Source organism: Syzygium oleosum, unplaced genomic scaffold, assembly GCF_021117445.2.
Source record: "Syzygium oleosum isolate NSW1041296 unplaced genomic scaffold, Sole_v2.1 Sole_v2.06, whole genome shotgun sequence".
NCBI classification, from domain to species: domain Eukaryota; kingdom Viridiplantae; phylum Streptophyta; class Magnoliopsida; order Myrtales; family Myrtaceae; genus Syzygium; species Syzygium oleosum.
The window spans coordinates 6150809-6166118 of NW_026607490.1; the positions used below are offsets into that span (position 1 = coordinate 6150809).

At 41.3% G+C, this 15310-nt stretch overlaps 1 protein-coding gene and 2 pseudogenes across 1 annotated transcript; 1 reads left to right on the top strand and 2 right to left on the bottom strand.

Moving 5' to 3' along the window:
* On the bottom strand, positions 1-3961 carry LOC115680139 (probable protein phosphatase 2C 5; annotated as a pseudogene).
* A 3069-nt stretch (positions 3962-7030) lies between these two features.
* On the top strand, positions 7031-10819 carry LOC115665038 (probable protein phosphatase 2C 5; annotated as a pseudogene).
* A 1464-nt stretch (positions 10820-12283) lies between these two features.
* On the bottom strand, positions 12284-14064 carry LOC115665039 (wall-associated receptor kinase-like 20). The gene has a single exon (XM_030586915.2). The coding sequence runs from the start codon at positions 13223-13225 to the stop codon at positions 12611-12613; it is 615 nt and encodes a 204-aa protein (XP_030442775.1). The 5' UTR covers positions 13226-14064; the 3' UTR covers positions 12284-12610.
* Positions 14065-15310: the final 1246 nt, after the last annotated feature.

The window sequence follows — 15310 nt, forward strand, 5'->3', positions numbered from 1 at the left end:
TAATGAAAGCGAGATTTTGTATTATAACAAGAAAACCCAATCAAAAGTCCTTAGCAAATTCGATGTTACTAAGCAAACTGTCACGACCATACTTAACAAATTCGATGCATCTCCTTAGTTAGTCAGTCCAACAGCTGAGCACAAACTGAAAATCAAACATGGACACTTGCAATCTCAGAAAACACCTGCTCCTCTATCTCAACTCTCACACGATTACGATAATCACCACCGAAACAGGAAAACCAGGTGCTGCTCACACTGCCAGGGAAAAAAAATCATATGACTATTTAGTATACTAGGCAATTTGCTATGAGGCCACCAAAGATCTGCTTGGCTTTTTTCCTTCCATGGCATCTTGCTTTTTTTGACAAATTGTGCAGAGGAGTGGCCCTTCACATGACTTTGATGCGGGGGAGAAAAAGGGTCCAGAATTTGCCGTCAAGTTGTCAGCAGGAGGCTGATCAGCTTGGCAAACCGCACATTTAAAAGTCCCGGGGTTTTGGTTTGAAGGAAAAGCCTTACCTAGCCTGCAGTAATAATTACAGAACATTTACAGAAGAATTGAGAATACCCATCCTTAAACTTCCCCCAGCTAGGCACCTATCTAACTTCACCATACAATTTATTTTTCAGGACCTATTATGCACACAGGAAACCTCGTAATTGGCATGAACATCTTGGCAATCCATGACTTTGAAAGGAATAAAATGTAGTCAAAACGACATCCTTTCACTACTACTTCATAATTATGTAGTGTAAATCACCAATATGTGCAATATTATCTTTACATGACACAGACGCTAGCGCAGATCATTAGAAAGCAGTCCGATGTAGTGATTTGAAATAGCTATTGATGTTGCTTTCCAGATTTTGCCTATTCATTTTCCAATTAGTGATTTGACAGACGATGAATAACCCTGATAACAAGACATTGCTAAAGTAATATTTCTCGTCGCATGTTTGAAAGATTTCGGGGCAAGGGTAGCTTCATGAGTTGACATACTTCCCATATTCATCCTCAAAAACAGCATATTGATTTTCCAAAGGAAAAATTCACCTTTGCAAAGAAAAAAAAAGTACATCAAATATATGTTAAAAGGATTACCTCTCTGCCAGCATTGCAGAACCCTCTTCAAACAACTCCACCACAGCCCCAACGGCAGAAAGCTTACTGGTAGCTTTATTCGCACTCTGAGACTTCTTCCCTGACAAAATTTAACTGAGAAAACTTTGCTTCTTTTTTGGTGTTGGAGGTATTACGGGGATGTCGGATGGGATAATATCAACAACCAGGCAGGTTGTATCATCTTTCAGGCCTCTTGACTGAAGTGCCTCCTGAACAGTAGAACAAGCAATCAGATAACAACGTGGAGAAAAGTGATAAACATTCCACATATTTTAAAGATCACATAGGGAATAACCTTACCAACTAACTTTGCAGCTAGTTCTGCTGGTAAACCTCGACAAGACTTGGCAGCAACATCAGAAGATAATCCCAGATACCATCAATTATGAGTCTTCCCCTAGCATTTGAGAGCTATGTAACCAGAAACGGGGTTTTTCAACTTCATCATGCTTGAAATTTCATAAAGGACAAGCCAATTCGACCAGATCATCTCGCCTTTACTTGCTGAACATGTGGTATTGGCACAATAAATTCACCTGCATCTGGGTCACCTATCAACCTTGAAAGGCATAAGCCACCAGGCCAACAACAGAGGGGGCCAACCTGCGAACCACGATAGAGCAGGTAAGGACAGGGATTCCCTTTTGTTTGGGTTTGATGGATCAAAGCAAACAATCTTGAACCTCATTTCCACGAAACACATTCAGTCTTCCCACTTCACCTCCACTTGCAGTGACTCATTCCCTCTCTTCTGCATTCTCTTTAAGCCAATGATCAACAGTCAAGAGAGAAACCACACCTCCATGTGCCCAATATGCATCTAGATTCTCCCACCGATGCAACAGTAATTGTCCACCCATCAATCACCACGAATGTTACCGTTGTCCCAGAAGTTTCACCTGTCACACAATGAAAGTATTAAGGTAAGAACAAATGGATAGCCTTTCAATAAAAAGGACAAGATGGTAGTAACATGCCTCTCTGCTGAAATTCTATGTCAGTCTTGACAAAACCTGCAACAAGGGCCCGTGGAAGTGCTTGAAGCCAGTCATCTGGACCAACCCCTCGAGGGATAGCGCTCAAAACATTAGCCAATAGGTTCTCCTTTGCAAAGATAGCAGCCAATATGCCATTATGTACGTCAAATATCTGCGCTGTGAAATAATACTAATTTGGTGCAGGTGCCGCGAAATAGAAAAATGCAGAATGGAGGTATGCTATCCTTGAGACTATTACACAAAGATAAGGAATGAACAAAGAACAGAGAATAGGAGACTTTCAGTCCTGGAAACTGTTTAATGTGACACGTACACTCAACTAAGCCATATAAACAAACCAGAGTTTAGTCGCATAACTATTTAACATTTTCAATTCCGGAGATTGTTGCACTGTGCTATAGAAAAGTTCCTGTTTTTCCTTAAGATAAGTATACAGAAGCTACGAAAGGAATACGAAACGGTTAACTGATACAGATACAAATCCCTTAATGAAATTTATCACGAAGAGTACCGCAAACACAGAAGATGAGGTTGACGGGTCCCCAGCAATCCTCTCACAATTAGGTTTCGTCAGAAAGTAGTCCTCCCCTTTTTTCGCCAAAGCGGCCTGTCCATACTTCACTAGAAGTCCAAACTCACCTGCCGTACTTGATGTCCTTGAGTTCGGGCTCACCTGTAGCTTGCCATACTTGTTCATTTCATTCTTCTTGAAGTCTAGAAATCAAAAAAACAAAAGAACACGCATGTTAAGTTTTGTACCCAACATTAACTTGCTATGAAGAGAGAGTCAGATTATATAGGATTTCATCGCCAACCTCTAATAATTTTCTGTGATGGGCTTAGGCTGATGTTCTGCTGTTTGTCCTGATCCACTTTGGTCGTCTATCTTCTAAAGACGTAAGCCAAGTGGATTATGCAATAATCAGGTAGACGATCACAACATTGCGAACATTCAAGTACGAGTTGTCAAATTTCAAACCATGAGAGAGACCAGCATGAAGAAAAACAAATATGTTAAGGAACTTGTTTCGGTGAAGCGAAGTTGTAAGCTTAGGAATTTTCTTTCCTCGGCTGTGAATATGAAGTGTCATCTAAAGGCCGTTGCCCTCCTTCAGGCTCTCCAACATCAACCAAATAAGCAATGAACATCAGTGTCTCACCGGAACAAATAACTTCCATCATATTTCAAAATCCCGCATTCCAACGGCTGTTCGCTGCCATCATGCAGCATTACCTGTCATACATCCGACCATCAATGACGGCATGGACTAATCTACTCAGAACTTAGCTCAAACACGGAGAGCACTACAACCAAAAGGCACAGAACAGAACAATCCGCGATGATAGACGAAATGAGATCCTAAGCAGCATCGAGCTGTTGCCATTCAGTTCGATCGAGCAAGCTAAATTCGGGGGGGAAAACGGTAATGAATCGATTGCTACTGCAGTTTTGACATAGACCAGCCAATCAAACCGAATCATGTCCGAACCATATCGAAGGTAACTAAATTGCCGATCGGGTTGAGTTGGACATCAGTGGCAGATATTAGCAGCGAAAGCGAAGGTAACTAAATTGCCGGTGGGGGTGCGGAGAGAGAGGAAGCCGTCGCGATAGACCTTGGCGCTTCAGCTTCAGGTGCCTCGTGAAGGTGACGTTCCATTTGTTCGGAGCTTCCATGGTCGTTGCATTTGGGATGAAGACGATTCCTAGGGATTTCTTCGGAGCCCAGGCGCGGTGACGCCGGGGTCGCCCGACCTCGGCGAGCCTCGCGGCGACAGATATGGAGCGGCAGTGCGGCCGTAGACCAGGCGATCGGCGACGAGCATCAAAACCAGGTGACCGGAGAGTCCTAGTCATGGCCACGGGCCGGTTTTGGCTCGGAACCGGCCTGGTCAAACCCGGGCCCGCGGTTCGGAACCGGAACCGGCCCGTGGCCTACGGGCCCGATTCCAAATTTTTTTTTTTAAAAAAATAATGAATATTTTTTTAAAAAAAATTCATTATTTAATTTTTTTTTAATAAAAAAAATTGAACTCTAATTGCCATGCATTGTAAGTGCATTGATCTCCAATTACAATGCTTGGCTTAAGCGTATTGAACTCTAATTACAAAGCTTGGCTTGGGTTTTATAAACAACCCCTTTGATGGTCTTTTCATTCCCATTCGACGTGAGACTCTCGACTTGCCTTGAACACCTTCAATGTGAGACTCTTGGCTTGTCTTCATGCAAATGGCAAGAGTCCCACATCGAATGGGAATGAAGAGACCATCAAAGGGGTTGTTTATAAAACCCAAGTCAAGCCATGAGCATGTGAAGTTATATGTCTTTTGTGGCTACGATCCTTTGCTAGTTAAGAGCAAAGGGTTCCATTGGACCGCCTAGAACCGGACCAATGGTCCGGTTCCCGGTTCTATGATTTGCCGGTCCGGTTCCTAGTTCTAAAATTAAAGATCTTACCGGTTCGGTTCCCGGTTCCGACCGGGAACCGATCACCCCTATAATTTTCATTTTGATTATAATTTATATTGAATAATTCATTATTTCATATTTTTATAATTCATTATTTTTTATTTCATAATTTATTTTTTAAATTTTTAAATTACAAACCGGAACCGGAACCGGCCGGTTCCGAACCGTGGCCATGACTACCAGAGACGAACCGAGCTGCGTTCGCGAGGCGCGACAGATGTTAAGGGCTTTTGTGTTAAAAAGGGCAAATGCGGAATTATGAATACCGAGTGAGGGTAAGATTGGAAATTAAAAAGAATTCATTAATTCAGGTCTTTTGTATTCCAAGAAAGCTAGCCAGCTTGAAAACGTTAGCAATTGGAAAATGTAATTGCCAAACACTTTAGAAAGCAACCACCCGGATCTTGGCATTTACTCTGGCTCGCGATTTGTCACGTTCATGTCGAGATGGTTTTAACATAACCAGTGAAATAAATTAAATGGGGAAGGGAAGAGAAAACAATTTTGTCCGGCATATTACTATAACAATCATCATCATATATTGTGGTTTGTCGTGAAAAAGGTGTTCAATGTAATAATACAACACGAGATTCATATCCCAAGTGCATTGCAGGCCATCGAGCAAACAAAATTTACATACAGTACATACGATCACATCAGGAGAGCTGGACACTATCCCCTTTGCTAATTAAGAATTTAATTCGCGATGAACACGAAAGGGGTCACCAATATTAGAACGCAGGCAACGAAAATCGGCCAAGGCATGTCACCGAACACTAAGTTTATGAGGAGACTGCAGGAGACACATCCGAGGCCGACGGCAATGAGCGCGGTCCCAATTTGAAACCTTCGACTCCTGTCCTGCCTTCCCATTTCAAAGACTAACTTTTGCCAGACGATTTTGATCGCTATGCAGATAAGCACGATAACGACTTCGCCGTTAATGTCTGCTCGACCTGTAGAGCTGAGCCTGTCCCTGATTAGTTGACTCATGGGCTCATTCAATGTATCAAGATATCCGTTCCATTTTGCGGCAATTTGAACTACACGCTCGGCTCCATTTCTAAATCAGCAATTCGCAAAAGGTCAGACAATGAGGATCAAGATGAACACATGTATCGTTTGACTCAAAAAAAAGCACAGCTCAATGGAAAACAACGATCCTCAGAGGTAAGCATCGAGATGTTGCAGTTAGGGATCAATGCTTACCTCTGAGGATCGCTGTTTTCCATTGACCTCTGAGCTTTTTTTTGAGTCAAACGATACATGTGTTCATCTTGATCCTCATTGTCTGACCTTTTGCGAATTGCTGATTTAGAAATGGAGCCGAGCGTGTAGTTCAAATTGCCGCAAAATGGAACGAATATCTTGATACACTGAATGAACCCATGAGTCAATTAATCAGGGACAGGCTCAGCTCTACAGGTCGAGCAGACATTAACGGCAAAGCCGTCATCGTGCTTATCTGCGCAGCGATCAAAATGGTCCGACAAAAGTTAGTCTTCGAAATGGGAAGGCAGGACAGGAGTCGAAGGTTTCGAATTGGGACCGCGCTCATTGCCGTCGGCTTCGGATGTGTCTCCTGCAGTCTCCTCATAAACTTAGTGTTTGGTGACATGCCTTGGCCGATTTTCGTTGCCTGCGTTCTAATATTGGTGACCCCTTTCGTGTTCATCGCTAATTAAATTGTTAATTAGCAAAGGGGATAGTGTCCAGCTCTCCTGATGTGATCGTATGTACTTTATATGTAAATTTTGTTTGCTCGATGGCCTGCAATGCACTTGGGATATGAATCTCGTGTTGTATTATTACATTGAACACCTTTTTCACGACAAACCACAATATATGATGATGATTGTTATAGTAATATGCCGGACAAAATTGTTTTCTCTTCCCTTACCCATTTAATTTATTTCACTGGTTATGTTAAAACCATCTCGACATGAACGTGACAAATCGCGAGCCAGAGCAAATGCCAAGATCCGGGTGGTTGCTTTCTAAAGTGTTTGGCAATTACATTTTCCAATTGCTAACCTTTTCAAGCTGGCTAGCTTTCTTGGAATACAAAAAACCTGAATTAATGAATTCTTTTTAATTTCCAATCTTACCCTCACTCGGTATTCATAATTCCGCATTTGCCCTTTTTAACACAAAAGCCCTTAACATCTGTCGCCTCGCTCACTTCCCTCGCGCGCGCTCGCCTCGCGAACGCAGCTCGGTTCGTCTCCGGTCACCTGGTTTTGATGCTCGTCGCCGATCGCCTGGTCTACGGCCGCACTGCCGCTCCATATCTGTCGCCGCGAGGCTCGCCGAGGTCGGGCGACCCCGGCGTCACCGCGCCTGGGCTCCGAAGAAATCCCTAGGAATCTTCTTCATCCCGAATGCAACGACCATGGAAGCTCCCAACAAATGGAACGTCACCTTCACGAAGCACCTGAAGCTGAAGCGCCAAGGTCTATCGCGACGGCTTCCTCTCTCTCCGCACCCCTACCGGCAATTTAGTTACCTTCGCTTTCGCTACTAATATCTGCCACTGATGTCCAACTCAACCCGATCGGCAATTTAGTTACCTTCGATATGGTTCGGACATGATTCGGTTTGATTGGCTAGTCTATGTCAAAACTGCAGTAGCAATCGATTCGTTACCGTTTTTCCCCCGAATTTAACTTGCTCGATCGAACTGAATGGCAACAGCTCGATGCTGCTTAGGATTTCATTTCGTCTGTCATCGCGGATTGTTCTGTTCTGTGCCTTTTGGTTGTAATGCTCTCCGTGTTTGAGCTAGTTCCAAGTAGATTAGTCCATGCCGTCATTGATGGTCGGATATATGACAGGTAATGCTGTATGATGGCAGCGAACAGCTGTTGGAAAACGGGATTTTGAAATATGATACAAGTTATTTGTTCCGGTGAGACACTGATGTTCATTGCTTATTTGGTTGATGTTGGAGAGCCTGAAGGAGGGCAACGGCCTTTAGATGACACTTCATATTCACAGCCGAGGAAAGAAAATTCCTAAGCTTACAACTTCGCTTCACCGAAACAAGTTCCTTAACATATTTGTTTTTCTTCATGCTGGTCTCTCTCATGGTTTGAAATTTGACAACTCGTACTTGAATGTTCGCAATGTTGTGATCGTCTACCTGATTATTGCATAATCCACTTGGCTTACGTCTTTAGAAGATAGACGACCAAAGTGGATCAGGACAAACAGCAGAACATCAGCCTAAGCCCATCACAGAAAATTATTAGAGGTTGGCGATGAAATCCTATATAATCTGACTCTCTCTTCATAGCAAGTTAATGTTGGGTACAAAACTTAACATGCGTGTTCTTTTGTTTTTTTGATTTCTAGACTTCAAGAAGAATGAAATGAACAAGTATGGCAAGCTACAGGTGAGCCCGAACTCAAGGACATCAAGTACGGCAGGTGAGTTTGGACTTCTAGTGAAGTATGGACAGGCCGCTTTGGCGAAAAAAGGGGAGGACTACTTTCTGACGAAACCTAATTGTGAGAGGATTGCTGGGGACCCGTCAACCTCATCTTCTGTGTTTGCGGTACTCTTCGTGATAAATTTCATTAAGGGATTTGTATCTGTATCAGTTAACCGTTTCGTATTCCTTTCGTAGCTTCTGTATACTTATCTTAAGGAAAAACAGGAACTTTTCTATAGCACAGTGCAACAATCTCCGGAATTGAAAATGTTAAATAGTTATGCGACTAAACTCTGGTTTGTTTATATGGCTTAGTTGAGTGTACGTGTCACATTAAACAGTTTCCAGGACTGAAAGTCTCCTATTCTCTGTTCTTTGTTCATTCCTTATCTTTGTGCAATAGTCTCAAGGATAGCATACCTCCATTCTGCATTTTTCTATTTCGCGGCACCTGCACCAAATTAGTATTATTTCACAGCGCAGATATTTGACGTACATAATGGCATATTGGCTGCTATCTTTGCAAAGGAGAACCTATTGGCTAATGTTTTGAGTGCTATCCCTCGAGGGGTTGGTCCAGATGACTGGCTTCAAGCACTTCTGCGGGCCCTTGTTGCAGGTTTTGTCAAGACTGACATAGAATTTCAGCAGAGAGGCATGTTATTACCATCTTGTCCTTTTTATTGAAAGGCTATCCATTTGTTCTTACCTTAGTACTTTCATTGTGTGACAGGTGAAACTTCTGGGACAACGGTAACATTCGTGGTGATTGATGGGTGGACAATTACTGTTGCATCGGTGGGAGAATCTAGATGCATATTGGGCACATGGAGGTGTGGTTTCTCTCTCGACTGTTGATCATTGGCTTAAAGAGAATGCAGAAGATAGGGAATGAGTCACTGCAAGTGGAGGTGAAGTGGGAAGACTGAATGTGTTTCGTGGAAATGAGGTTCAAGATTGTTTGCTTTGATCCATCAAACCCAAACAAAAGGGAATCCCTGTCCTTACCTGCTCTATCGTGGTTCGCAGGTTGGCCTCCTCTGTTGTTGGCCTGGTGGATTTTGCCTTTCAAGGTCGATAGGTGACCCAGATGCAGGCGAATTTATTGTGCCAGTACCACATGTTAAGCAAGTAAAGGCGAGATGATCTGGTCGAATTGGCTTGTCCTTTATGAAATTTTAAGCATGATGAAGTTGAAAAACCCCGTTTCTGGTTACATAGCTCTCAAATGCTTGGGGAAGACTCATAATTGCTTCTGATGGTATCTGGGATTATCTTCTGATGTTGCTGCCAAGTCTTGTCGAGGTTTACCAGCAGAACTAGCTGCAAAGTTAGTTGGTAAGGTTATTCCCTATGTGATCTTTAAAATATATGGAATGTTTATGACTTTTCTCCACGTTGTTATCTGATTGCTTGTTCTACTGTTCAGGAGGCACTTCAGTCAAGAGGCCTGAAAGATGATACAACCTGCCTGGTTGTTGATATTATCCCATCCAACATCCCCGTAATACCTCCAACACCAAAAAAGAAGCAAAGTTTTCTCAGTTCAATTTTGTCAGGGAAGAAGTCCCAGAGTGCGAATAAAGCTACCAGTAGGCTTTCTGCTGTTGAGGCTGTGGTGGAGTTGTTTGAAGAGGGTTCTGCAATGCTGGCAGAGAGGTAATCCTTTTAACATATATTTGATGTACTTATTTTTCCTTACAAAGGTGAAGTTTTCCTTTGGAAAATCAATATGCTGTTTTTGAGGATGAATATGGCAAATATGTCAACTCATGAAGCTACCCTTGCCCCGAAATCTTTCAAACATGTGACGAGAAATATTACTTTAGCAATGTCTTGTTATCAGGGTCATTTCATTGTCTGTCAAATCACTAATTGGAAAATGAATAGGCAAAATCTGGAAAGAAACATCAATAGCTATTTCAAATCACTATATCGGACTGCTTTCTAATGATCTGCGCTAGGGTCTGTGTCATGTAAAGATAATAGTGCACATATTGGTGATTTACACTACATAATTATGAAGTAGTAGTGAAAGGATGTCGTTTTGACTACATTTTATTCTGTTCAAAGTCATGGATTGCCAAGATGTTCATGCCAATTAAGAGGTTCCCGGTGTGCATAATAGGTCCTGAAAAATAAAATGTTTGGTGAAGTTAGATAGGTGCCTAGCTGGGGGAAGTTTAAGGATGGGTATTCTCTATTCGTCTGTAAATGTTCTGTAATTTTTACTGCAGGCTAGGTAGGGATTTTCCTTCAAACCAATACCCCGGGACTTTTAAATGTGCGGTTTGCCAAGCTGATCAGCCACCTGCTGACAACTTGACGGCAAATTCTCGACCCTTTTTCTCCCCCGCATCAAAGTCATGTGAAGGGCCATTCCTCTGCACAATTTGTTGGAAAAAGAAAGATGCCATGGAAGGAAAAAAGCCAAGCAGATCTTTGGTGGCCTCATAGCAAATTATCTGGTATAGTAAATAGTCATATGATTTTTTTTCGCTGGCAGTGTGAGCAGCTCCTGGTTTTCCTGTTTTGGTGGTGATTATCGTAAACGTGTGAGAGTTGAGATAGAGGAGCAGGTGTTTTCTGAGATTGCAAGTGTCCATGTTTGATTTTCAGTTTGTGCTTAGCTGCTGGACTGACTAACTAAGAAGATGCATCGAATTTGTTAAGTATGGTCGTGAGAGTTTGCTTGCTAACATCTCGAGTTCGTGTGTAAAGAAGTGAAGCTTGAATGGTAGGACTTTTGATTGGGTTTTCTTGTTATATTACAAAATCTTGCTTTCATTAGTTTACCGTGTTTCTGCTCCTTGTTTCTCTTTTATGGTTTCTGGCAATCCGGATCTTTATGTTACTTTATCTTACTTAAGTGGCACTATGAATGTTACCAATTTTTCACCTTTTCTTTGATACTGTTGTCACTTGAACTTGCTCATTTGCAGTTAGGTTTTTTTTAGCATAGTGACCGACTGTTCATAATGTGGCACCCATTTGTTTCGGCAGATGTTCCTACACTATGCCTTTTCTCTTTCTTGTTTTCGCTTCCTTTCTGGAATTCATGTAAAGATGGTGAAAGCATGTCCCTTTTGACTCAGTTTGACAGCCTTACTAATTGTTGCCTTTCCACTAGGAAGAAAAGTCCGAAGAGAATGAAAGAACGACCTAGTAAGAACAAAGTTACTCGAGCCACATTTCGCTTTCAAGTACACAGGGAATCCAGCTAAAAGAGTATTTGGTCATAAGATTCTTCTCTCTCAGCTCAAATTGAACCTTGAACCATAGTGGTTGAACACAATAGATAGCTTGTCTCGTGTTTCTCATGTGTTGACATTGATCTAGTACAAATTTTATATGAGGTTGGATGATACTGGCGTCAAATCACGTTGTTCAGCGTGAGTTGGGTTACCATTAGTTTTTAGGGATAATTCATCAAAAATCCCAAACCGGTATTCCATGACACTATATTTTTTAACAATTTTCGTCTCACAAAAAATTCCAAACCGGTATTCATAATCCAAATCTACCCTTAGTTAGCATTTTAAATATATCCCATTAAAATGCATGTCATTCTCTATGTCGGATTTGTCATTCTCCCTGTCTAATTCGTCTTGTGGTCGTCTTCTCCACATGTATTAGCACATATGCATTTTAACATAATATTAAACGAAATGCTAACGGATGGTAGATTTGGATCGGGGATACCGGTTTATGTTTTTTTGTGAGACGAAAATTAATTTAAGGATGAATATATTATGAGGGCACCGGTTTGGAATTTTTAATGGTATTAACCTTAATTTTTAACACAATGGCTAGTGTGAATTGTGATACCGCTTGTAGGTTAATATAAGTTTTCAAAACGAGTTTCGAACTTTAGAAGTGATGAGTAAAATTTAAAACTTACTATGTTCTTGTCATGTCAATTCTTTATGTTTTTCTATATAAATCTCCTTCATCAAGATTATTGGAAACTTCCAGTGGTGTTATCTATTTATATTGGCTGGGGGCGCAAAAGAACTGTCGTTAGCTGAACACTATCTAAGGTACACCGTGACCGCATTTCCTTGCCATCTAAAAGATCCCCCTCTCTTGCACACGGATATCGGCTTTTGGTCGTAAAGAAACGTATTTCTGCACGCTCGAGTTACCAAGCAAGCCTAAATACAGCTCTAATGTGCAGTGTGGCATGTATCAAAGCCATTTGAGAGAGAGAGAGAGAGAGAGAGAGAGAGAGATAAGAAGATTCAAGTCTAACCATGAAGCATGCATGGCAACAGCAAACAAAGCCAAATTGAGATTTATGCAGAGAATACCAAGAAAAGATCATTAGACTGAGCATCGTCAACCATCTCCAGCTCCACTTACTCAATTAGAAGGTCATACATAGGACCTAACTAAGCATGGACATTTATAGAAGATACGGAACACGACCAATAACTAGACACGACAGAACATGCGACAATCTTTCATTTTACAATTTGACATGCTTCGGAGGAGACAGGACACCGTATTACACGGACTTTTAACCCCTCCCTTTAAACAATTGCACAATACTGCATTTGGTCTGCACCTTGATAGAAAACCTCAACTTGGACGGACCCATTGCAGCTCAATACCATAATTCCATGAATCGACTGGATCGTCAGGCTTAATATTCACCGCGCAAGTGTATGCAGTGCACCCTCCAACCCTAATCCTAATTCTATGTGAGGTCATGGCTGAATCTTTCAAGTAATGACAGCACAGAGTGTTTCTACACCCTGTTCCCTCCAACACCTTGTCCTCATAAGCCCGACAAAAGCTGCTTGAAGAACAATTCAGTGGCGAAAGAAGGATGTTGCTGGAGCAATTCAGCAGAATCACAGTGTTGTGAGTGGATATGTTAAATGGCAAGTTCTCATCCAGACTCAAGCCTCCTACACTAAGGTCAGACGAAAAACATGTATTATTCTGTATCATGGGTGGACTTATGACAAGCTTGTAAGCACTAGGGTCAATGCTGAGGACCTCATAGTAAACTCCCTCAGCCGACAGAAACTCTAGACCTCCATTCTTACAGTACACCTTGTACCTAGGGTCCCCACAGGTGCCATCTGTGCTAAGTGGGTATGGAACCTCCATGCTCCCACATTTAGGGCAAGCACCAAGAGATGACACTTGGGTCGCTGAAATGAGCAAGAGAAATATCACAAGCTCCATCTTCGATCAGAAGCTGGAGTGAGTGAAAAACAAGTGTTTAGAACATGGAAAGCTCAGAGCCAAGGCACTCTATATATAGCATCTCTCTAGTAAAGAGAGTGCAAGGGATTGTGGAGCACAACCAAAAACATTTTGGAAGGGCAGATTGTTTAAAATCCCACCCGTAGTGCAGCTTTAGCTGGTACAATTATCACTAGAACTATGATTAGACACCTGTCAGCGTTTTGGCTGTATCTTTCCAATAATGCAGGGTAACCAGTCATTTACTTTTAAACCCATGAATCTGTAATGTCATTAGTTCGTCGACAGTTTATACGTACTAACAGTTAACCAATAGAAACTCCTGCTGAATACTTTAATCCTTCTACTTGTCCTGTTATTATTGCGGTTATGTGGTCTGGGGACACCGATGGCATGAATCGGTTGGAGCTAATTAAGAAACAGAATTCCCACCGTAACTAACATGAATGAAAAGATAAAGATATAGAAAGCAGAGAGAGAGGACATAAAATACAGAAATTCATCTTAAACCGTTCACATCCGTAGTATTTTTTTCTCCCCGACTGAATATCACGGTCAACCCACCTTCAATTGGAATGTATTCATCGTGCCGTAACCATCAACTTCCAGATTATTCAACTTGGGGCATAAAGTATTCCGACAGCCCGGACATTATGGTGTGTTGCATCCAGAAAACTGATAAGGTTACGGAAATGGGGTTTGCTTTATCAAAGGACACGGGTTGTGACGTTCTAGCTGACGTGCACAAGTGCTCCAAGGAAGAAAACTAAGCAAGCTCCTTACAATAATCCATGAGTATTTTATTTTTCACTAATTAGTGCTCTTTCCAGGTTCACCGATATCCCGCAGATCACACACACGTGTCAGGACACTAAACCAAAAACTAGGACGGCTACCAGTCCCACTTTCCGTGTTTAGAAATTTTTTAATGGGGTCATTGGCCTTTTGAGGGCTCCCATTTCCTGAAGCAGTACCCGACCAATAAACTAATAGGTTATGACCAGAAATCAGGGTCTAATTCCCTAAAAAATCCTCAACTTTAGCTCAAGTCCCAAATTTACCCCGAATTTTTTTTTTATCAGAAAAAATCCCAAACTTTAGATCCAGTCCCAAATATGCCCCGAACTTTTTTTTGTCTATGAAAAAATCTCAAACTTTAAGTCTAGTCCCAAATCTGCCCCAAATTTTTTTTTGTGTAAAAAAAATCACCAAAATTAAATTTATTTTTAAAAATATACCCCGTGATTCAATCCCAACTTGACATGGCACTTCCACGTCGATAACAAATCCACATCAATAAAGTAATGGGGCGTTTTTTTAGACAAAGAAAAGTTCTAAACAAATTTAGACTGAACCTAAAAATTAAGTTTTTTTTAAATTAAAAAAAGATTTTTGGGGTAGATTTGTTATCGTCCATAACTTTCATATCCTAGAATGATTTTACTTTGGAAAATTTCGACAATTTTTATTGGGTTGGATTTGTTATCAAAGTGAAAATGCAACGTTGGTCTATACCTATTGCCCCATTACTTTATTAATGTGGATTTATTATTGACATGGAAGTGCCACGTCAAGTTGGGACAGGATCACGGAGGCATATTTTTGAAAAAAAATTGAAATTTGCTGATTTTTTTACACAAAACAAAATTCGAGGTAAATTTGGGATTAAACTTAAAATTTGAGGTTTTATTTGAGACAAAAAAAAAGTTCGAGGCAGATTTGGGACTGAAGCTAAAGTTTTGGGTTTTTTTTAGACAAAAAAAAGTTCGGAACAGATTTGAAACTTGACTTAAAATTTCAGTTTTTTTTAAGAGAATTCACCCCAGAAATTAGTGCTCTTTCCAGGTTCACCGATATCCCACAGATCACACGTGTCAGGACACTAAATCAAAAACTAGGACGGCTACCAGTCGCACTTTCAGTGTTTAGAAATTTTTTAATGGGGTTAGTGGCCTTTTGAGGGCTCCCATTTCCTGAAGCAGTACCCGACCAATAGACAAATAGGTTATGACAATTTCTGGCAAGAACAGCTAATAGGTTATGACAATTTCTGGCAAGAACAAA